The sequence below is a fragment of the Siniperca chuatsi genome, linkage group LG8 (genome assembly GCF_020085105.1).
Source record: "Siniperca chuatsi isolate FFG_IHB_CAS linkage group LG8, ASM2008510v1, whole genome shotgun sequence".
In the NCBI taxonomy this organism is placed as follows: Eukaryota; Metazoa; Chordata; class Actinopteri; order Centrarchiformes; family Sinipercidae; genus Siniperca; species Siniperca chuatsi.
The window spans coordinates 1,194,128-1,202,759 of record NC_058049.1 but is presented as its reverse complement, the minus strand read 5'-3'; the positions used below and the strand labels follow the sequence as shown (position 1 = coordinate 1,202,759).

Genomic DNA, 8,632 nt, shown 5'->3' with positions numbered 1-8,632 from the left:
CTGATTGGGTGTAGTGAGGCTGATGAAAAGGCCTGCAGGATGAGATTTAAACGGATTTTATTTAACACAGCAGAAAGTTAAGTGCTGTAATTATAATATACTGCTTTACATAGTGATTATACGAAGCATTGTACAAATAATTAAGACATTTCTTATGTTACATGTTGGTTTTGTGAACTTCATATGTGGTATTTGCAAGAAAGGAGATAAATCATAGTATCCAAATAGTGTACCCAGTACAGTTTTAAAGCATCAGCTCTTCATTTAGGTAATTACATTTTGTGAGAATGAATCGTTTTACTTTACTACATATCTGGTAGCTCTTTACTTGTTGCTGTTCAGAGTAACAGTTTATATGCAAAACATACAAAAAGCTCAATAAATACGAGGCATTGTGATTGTCAAGTATTATGTATTTACTTGAGTATTTTCTTTGCATGGTACTTTCTATTTCTTCTCCACTACATCTCAGAGAGAAATATTCTACTTTTTACTTGTACTTTACTTTATGGGCGGCTGTGACAAAAGAGGTAGAGCGGGTCGTCCACTGATCACAGGGTCGGCAGTTCGATGCCCACCTCCTCCTGTCCACATGCCGAAGTGTCCTTGGGCAATCTCTGAAACCCCACATCGCTCCTGATGGTCGGCCAGCACCCTGCGTGGTACCTCACTGCCATCGGCGTGTGAGTGTGAATGATAATGATGATGATGGATAAATGTGTGGTGTGGTCCAAAAGAGGTAAAACCATCCAATATTTAAGAACAAATATCAAAGATTACAGAAAAGTCCAAAAACTGAAAACAGATGTGTATCAGAACTGTGTTTTATCTTCTTTCCTCCCATCAATCATCTCACGACCCCTCAGATTCATCTGGTGACCCCTCAGAGGGGCCCGACCCCTAGGTTGGGAACCACTGGACTAAACTAGCTAACTGTATATAAAGTGGTTAAAACTGAACTACTTTATATACAGTTAGCTAGTTTTACTGCTTTATATATGATTAGTTAGTTTAAACTAGTATATATACAGTTAGCTAGTTTTAACCACTTTATATACTGTTAGCTAGTTTTAACTGCTTTATATACAGTTAGCTAGTTTTAACTGCTTTATATACAGTTAGCTAGTTTTAACTGCTTTATATACAGTTAGCTAGTTTTAACCGCTTTATATACAGTTAGCTAGTTTTACTGCTTTATATACTGTTAGCTAGTTTTAACCGCTTTATATATGATTAGTTAGTTTAAACTAGTATATATACAGTTAACTAGTTTTAACCACTTTATATACAGTTAGCTAGTTTAACTGCTTTATACACGGTTAGTTAGTTTGAACTACTTTATATACAGTTAGCTAAACTAACTAACCGTGTATAAAGCAGTTAAACTAGCTAACTGTATATAAAGCAGTTAAAACTAGCTAACAGTATATAAAGCAGTTAAAACTAGCTAACAGTATATAAAGCAGTAAAACTAGCTAACAGTATATAAAGCAGTAAAACTAGCTAACTGTATATAAAGCGGTTAAAACTAGCTAACTGTATATAAAGTAGTTAAAACTAGCTAACTGTATATAAAGCAGTAAAACTAGCTAACTGTATATAAAGCGGTTAAAACTAGCTAACTGTATATAAAGCAGTAAAACTAGCTAACAGTATATCAAGTGGTTAAAACTAGCTAACTGTATATATACTAGTTTAAACTAACTAATCATATATAAAGCAGTAAAACTAGCTAACAGTATATCAAGTGGTTAAAACTAGCTAACTGTATATATACTAGTTTAAACTAACTAATCATATATAAAGCAGTTAAAACTAGCTAACTGTATATAAAGCAGTAAAACTAGCTAACAGTATATCAAGTGGTTAAAACTAGCTAACTGTATATATACTAGTTTAAACTAACTAATCATATATAAAGCAGTTAAAACTAGCTAACTGTATATAAAGCAATTAAAACTAGCAAACTGTATATAAAGCAATTAAAACTAGCTAACTGTATATAAAGTGGTTAAAACTAGCTAACTGTATATATACTAGTTTAAACTAACTAATCATATATAAAGCAGTAAAACTAGCTAACTGTATATAAAGTATTTAAAACTAGCTAACTGTACATAAAACTGTTAAAACTAGCTAACTGTATATAAAGCAGTAAAACTAGCTAACTGTATATAAAGCGGTTAAAACTAGCTAACTGTACATAAAACTGTTAAAACTAGCTAACTGTATATAAAGCAGTAAAACTAGCTAACTGTATATATACTAGTTTAAACTAACTAATCATATATAAAGCAGTAAAACTAGCTCCACCTCGAGCAGCTACAAGCATTAATGTTGATGCATCAGTATTAACAATCTAGAGAATCAGAATCAGTCACAGGAGACATTTTACTAAACAACCAGTAGTTTTACTGCAGATACTATAACTACATTTTACTGATAATACTTCTGCACTTTTACTTAAGCAGGATTTTGAATACAGGACTTTTACTTGTAATGGAGTAGTTTTCCATTGTGGTATCGGTACTTTTAAAGTAGGTTAAAGTATCTCAGCAGTCCCTTTGATTGTCTCAGTGCAGAGCTGTGAGAATCATGTGATCTTCATCCATGTGACCATCACCTCGCCAGACCGGCTGAACAATAGGCCACTTTTATTCACAGTGATGAACCATGAAGCTGCTTAGTTGCATCCATTTTCTCTCTATCTGCTTACACTTCATTTGGCTGCAACATGCGAAACTGGACTTTTATTGTGAAGACCACAGTTTTCAGGGTCGACTCACTTTTTTCTGCATGAAATTGCAATAAATTCAGACATCACAGCTGTCCTGTGATTAATCAGTTTCTTACCAGTGGAGTGACGTTAGTGTTTCGTCAGTTTCTTTGATGAAACCTGATGACATTCCCAGAAATCTTCCCACCCAAAAAAAACACTTATAATTACGAAATAAACTGGAGCCGGTCTTTCAAAACAAACCTACATCCGAAGAGAAAAATCATTTAAATTTCTGTCTTTATTACAATTCACACATTGGATAGAAGTTTCCGATCATTTAAATAGAGTTTATCTAAAGGATACAAAAAGACAAAACACGAGATTATAGCAATGCATTCCAGTGCATCTTACAAAGAAAAGTCGGGATGTTTCCTGAAGCTTGAAGACGCTCAGTTCACTTCAGATCTGAAAAACTCAAGTTCTGTTGTCTGTTCTCCATCTGAAGTCCAGTTCTGACAGAAGCTGTGATCTTAAGGAGTCTGGGAAGTGTCGGAGGAAAGGTTTTGCTAAAATCGCTCCCTTAAATTAGTACTTATAATAATAATAATTGGTTTGAATAACAATGGAGTTGTTGATTTTAAATTTGTGGGCCGAATTTGGTTGAAAAGTGAATCTTTTTAAGACGTGAAAGTCACATTAAAACCGTTGTTTTGTTGTTTCAACAGCATTTAACTTACTATTTTTCTATTTGAAGCAGGTCCTTCCTGCACGTTTATATGCGCACTAGTATCCTGGTTTTGATCTTATTCGGGATATGAAACCTGGTTATTCACCTCCCTGTTCACACGATCGTAACAGTATGCAGGTTTCTGATCATCTGCCTGCAGGTGTCTCTTGATTTCTCACCGTCTCAGCCAACAGGAAAGAAACCAGGATCAGGTGTTGACACCAGGATGTTTACATACGCATCACATAACCAGGATACTCCAAAAACCTGATCATAAAAAGGGATACTTGTGCGAATGTAAACGCACTATAACCGAAAAATATAATAAATTCGCTCTTTCAACAGAGTCGAAAAAGTCTTAAAGTTGAAAAAACTAAATCAACCAAGAGACGTCTGGGTGTCTTTTCACTAAGTCCAGACTTTTATGGTTTAATCAATATCAAACACAAAAGCTCAACATTGTGTTTAACAGCCAAAACCTACAAGAAGTAATGTGAAGGCCAAAAGTATGCGGACAGCTGAACGTTGCAGCCACGCGTGACTGACTCCGTGTTCAGCCTCCACTCTGCCGGTTTCAGTCCTTCCAGTTGAACCTGCTGCAGGGATTTGCTCCCATTCAGACTCCAGAGCACCAGGATCAGGTCTGGCTCCTGTTGGATGGGGTTGAGGTCAGGACTCTGTGCAAGACAAGTCAACGTCTTCCACACCAAAACTGGGAAAAAAAAAACAAAACATTTCCTCATGTAGCTGCTTTGTGTCGTGTTGAAACAGGAAAGGTTCAAATAAAAATCACTGTTTAGTGACAGACCAGAAGCACAGTAAAGCATGTGGATATACGTTCACATACATGCAATCTAAGATCCGGATCAAAGTGGATTAAATCCCTTCGGTCCACAGTGAGAGTGTGGGGGCGACGAGGACACGTGGCCTGAAGGAGACAACTCCTCGTTTGGAATTTTGAAGGAATTATTTTGATCATTTGAGGGCACAAATTACTGAAGCGAGGGAACAAAAACTGTATGAAAATGGCCAAAATTAGATGTGAGGGAACACAAGGAGACGTGGACTGAAGGAAACAACATCAATGATTTGAGGGAACAATTTATCAAAACTTCTCTCCTCTTGACACGAAAGCCAACATGAAGACATAGTCTGCGTCTTCACAGGGAAACGAAAATTAAATTATTGGAAGAATTTTATAATTTATACTATTTATTACCAAAGGCGTGTCAATGACAGACTGAAAGAAAAGAAAAACTGTGAATCTTCATTTTTGCACTGGACTGGAAAACTACAGTACAGTAAAGTACAATAGAGCACAGCAGAGGAAACTAGAGTACGTTAGAGTACTGTAAAGTACTGTAGAGTACCTTAGAGTACTGTAGAGTACTGTAGAGTACATTAGAGCACTGTAAAGTACATTAGAGTACTGTAAAGTACCTTAGAGTACATTAGAGTACGTTAGAGCACTGTAGAGTACATTAGAGCACTGTAAAGTACATCAGAGTACCTTAGAGTACTGTAGAGTACATTAGAGCACTGTAGAGTACATTAGAGCACTGTAAAGTACTGTAAAGTACCTTAGAGTACATTAGAGTACTGTAGAGTACATTCGAGTACCTTAGAGTACTGTAAAGTACTGTAGAGTACTGTAGAGTACTGTAGAGTACTGTAAAGTACTGTAGAGTACGTTAGAGTACGTTAGAGCACTGTAAAGTACCTTAGAGTACATTAGAGTACTGTAGAGTACATTAGAGTACCTTAGAGTACTGTAGAGTACATTAGAGCACTGTAAAGTACCTTAGAGTACATTAGAGTACTGTAGAGTACTGTAAAGTACCTTAGAGTACATTAGAGCACTGTAAAGTACTGTAGAGTACTGTAGAGTACCTTAGAGTACTGTAGAGTACTGTAGAGTACGTTAGAGTACTGTAAAGTACATTAGAGTACCTTAGAGTACTGTAGAGTACTGTAAAGTATGTTAGAGTACTGTAGAGTACGTTAGAGTACCTTAGGGTACTGTAGAGTACTGTAGAGTACGTTAGAGTACCTTAGAGTACTGTAGAGTACTGTAAAGTACATTAGAGTACTGTAGAGTACTGTAGAGTACATTAGAGCACTGTAAAGCAGAACAGCGGTCGTCAGTGAGAAGGCCTCAGTTAACTTAAAATAAACAAAATATCAGCTGTCATCGTCAGTAGTTTCAAGCCACAAAGATGTGAGAAGGTCGCAGCAAAGGATTCTGGGTATTTGTTGTCGCTACATGTTTCAGTCTGGGACTCGTTTCTGTTTGAAGTAAGTCTGCTCTTCGTCTTCTTTAAGGCAAATCGCTCACCGATGGAGGGAAAAGGTCTGAACCCCGAGCAGCAACTACAGACACATATCAACACACTGAGAGGGCATTCCTATGATCGTGTGTACATCGCTATGCATATATGCACATACATGGTTACTGTGGGGGTATACTGGTGGGGTAGTGTTGGTAGAAAGGTCCGGACCGACCATCTGCAGAAAGAAAGAGGCCTTTGAGTCTGAAGCAGCGGTTTCATCATCAGAAGTGGTGCGCGGCGCTCTCGCCGCCGCCGCCGCCTCCACGGTTACCAGTGTTTTCAACATTTACTTACTGTATGTACACATAAATACAGACTCAGGACTAATTACAGCATCATCTGAGAGGAAACTCTCTTTTTGCATGTCGGGTCAGACAGGTTCTCCCACTCAGCCTGTTATCAGCGGTCCGTCTGTGTGATGTGTTCTCAGTCTCTGATCTGTTCAGCCCTGCAGCGGCGAGGTCCGGCCAGACGGCGGCGCTGCTGCGCCGCGGTGGGGATCTGGTGAGCGGGACTAGAGCAGGACGGCAGCTGACGAGCCTCCGGTCAGCTCGGCTGAACGCTCGGAGGTGCCGAGGTATCGCTGAGGGGGAGAGGAGCTTCACTCTGCTTTCTTTATGAAGATCTGAGAGAGACCAAAGAAACCAGAAGAACCAGTAAGAACCAGGAGGAACCAGCAGGCTCTTTGCATTAACACAAGTACAGACCAGCATGAACATATACACTGGTGGTTTATAAGCCTGTTGGAGTTTGACTAATACTGAATTTTTAAAAGTTGATAGCGATCCACATCTTTTTGCATTAAAGCTGCCGAAGTTTAACGTTCAACTGTTTAAAATATTCAGAGTTTCCTCCAGAAATGTTCCGGCTGTCAGGATGGAAAAAAAAGCCTCTTAAAAACAGCACGAGAACCAGATTAATGCATTCTTTAAAGGGTTAACATGGAGAGACTTTCTCCTCAGCAATCCTCAGAGAGGGGTCAGGGGTCAGGGGTCAGGGGTTAACGCTCAAACATTTGCATGCCACAGTCTGAAAGTTATCCTTTAACAACAGCCCTATTATTGGGCCTTAAATCCAGACGAATGACCTGTTTTTGACCCTTGCAATTAATTTGGACAGACGTTTGAAAGGATTTGTTACGTTGTCCGACTGCAGGCTGCTGCTGTGAATGTAGGTTTCACTTCTTCTGCTGTAACGGTTGTTTGAAAATGACTACAATGACCGAAATGAGAAGTCTAATCTATTGATACATGTCACATACTTTCATATTGATGCCCGTCAAACCCCTCAAGGGTCTTCTTATGTCCTCACATGTCCTTGAACTTTTCCCAAGAACCCTTGACACCTCATCAAGGAACCCTGAAGCCACGTCAGAGTCCCCGGAAAGATATCTGGAAGCCTCCTCCTGGTCTCCTGCATCTCTATCAAGTTCCATCGGGAACTTTGGAAACCCCCTCAAGGATTCCAAGGATGAATCCCATCAAACACCTTTTTTATCTTCTTCAAGGCCATTTTATCCTCAGAACTTTCAAGCACTCCTAGAAGCTCCCTAACAGGACGCCTGGGACCACTGAAACCTCTTCAAGAACACTTATAACCACCCCCAACGTCTTAACAAGCCCTAGAACCGGGACTTGGAGTCTTGGAGCCCTCTTTGAAATTCCTGGAAGCTCTCCAAATACCCCAAGGACCTCTTGAACCTCCAAAACACTCCTGGGAACTCCTTTAAGACTCTGGAACACCCTCATGGGTGCTTAGAACCCTTTGAACCTCTTCAAGAACTCCTTTAACCCTCAATGAAATCTATATAATCTCTGCAGGTACCCATAAACTCCAATGAGGAACCTAGAACCCCCTAAGTGCCCTCAGAAACCCCCTCAAGGTCCTTTGGATGGAGGTCTTCATCAAAAACCATTTATGAATAAAAACATGTGGGTCACACTGGTTTTTATCTGGTTCCAGGTGGTCTCACCTCGCTGAGGATCACCCAGACCGGCGAGTCCGTCATCACTGAGAGACGCATGGCCTCCAGGGGCCCGAAGGTGGGGTCCACCTCCCCCTCTGCGATCCCGTTCTGGAAGGTTCCTGGAAGAGACGAAGATCAATAAGATCAATACACCCGATGGGCCGTTAGATGGAAGGGAACCTGTGATGTTCAGGAGTCTCTGTTTGGGGAGCACGCTTCCTGCCGACCTCGGTTACATCTATTTCCCAGAATGCCTTGTGACCACTTTTTAAAACACACGGTCATTTACACAGAGAATTTACTCAAGTACTTTACAAATTAAGATTTTTACACACAAAACACATGAAGAGTTTAGAAAATCTGATGTTTTGTTATAAATTAACAGTTTATACAAGTTCAGCTGAATCGATTAGTCGATTGACAGAAAATTAATCAGCAGCTGTTTTGATGTTTGGAGTCGTTTCTCCTGTAAATCCCTTCCTGGCTGCAGCTCCTCAGATGTGCAGATCTGCTGCTTTTCCTCTGAACGACTGTAATAACTGTGATGTTTGTTAATAACGTCGAGCTTTGGACTGTCGCTCGGACACGACGACACGGCGAAGGCGTCGCTTTGGGCTCTGGGTCGTCGTGACGGCGTTTCTCACCGTTTTCACAAAGTTTTCCAAACCGATCGATCGATCGACGGATCGACGGAGAAAAGAATCAGCAGATGAGCTGACAGCAGCAACATCCTGCTTTACATTAATGCACGAGGAATAATAACCTGATGATAGAATATATAACAGCACAGCAGCCACAGGGACGCTGCACTGCTTTAATGCTTTAAGGGCTTTTTCCTGCGTCACTGTTTCCATTTATTTGGTAATTGTAAAAGGTTTTGCATTGTAGTT

The 8,632-nt window shown here is 39.8% G+C and overlaps 1 protein-coding gene across 3 annotated transcripts in view; it reads right to left on the bottom strand.

Annotated features, from left to right (window-relative positions):
• Nucleotides 1-2,999: 2,999 nt before the first annotated feature.
• mgat4b (alpha-1,3-mannosyl-glycoprotein 4-beta-N-acetylglucosaminyltransferase B) overlaps nucleotides 3,000-8,632 on the bottom strand; it is a 105,309-nt gene continuing 99,676 nt past the window's right edge. Inside the window, exons 14-16 of one of the 3 annotated variants that reach the window (XR_006378827.1) lie at nucleotides 7,749-7,861; nucleotides 5,547-6,401; nucleotides 3,000-5,396 (exon numbers count right to left, since the gene is read on the bottom strand). Coding sequence is in view for 1 of the 3 variants with exons in the window: in XM_044204826.1 (XP_044060761.1) it covers nucleotides 6,378-6,401; nucleotides 7,749-7,861 (137 nt within the window). In the remaining 2 variants the exon portion in view is untranslated. Of the gene's footprint in view, nucleotides 6,402-7,748; nucleotides 7,862-8,632 lie in introns of all 3 variants that reach the window. The other 2 variants (XR_006378828.1, XM_044204826.1) reach the window with 2 other exon arrangements.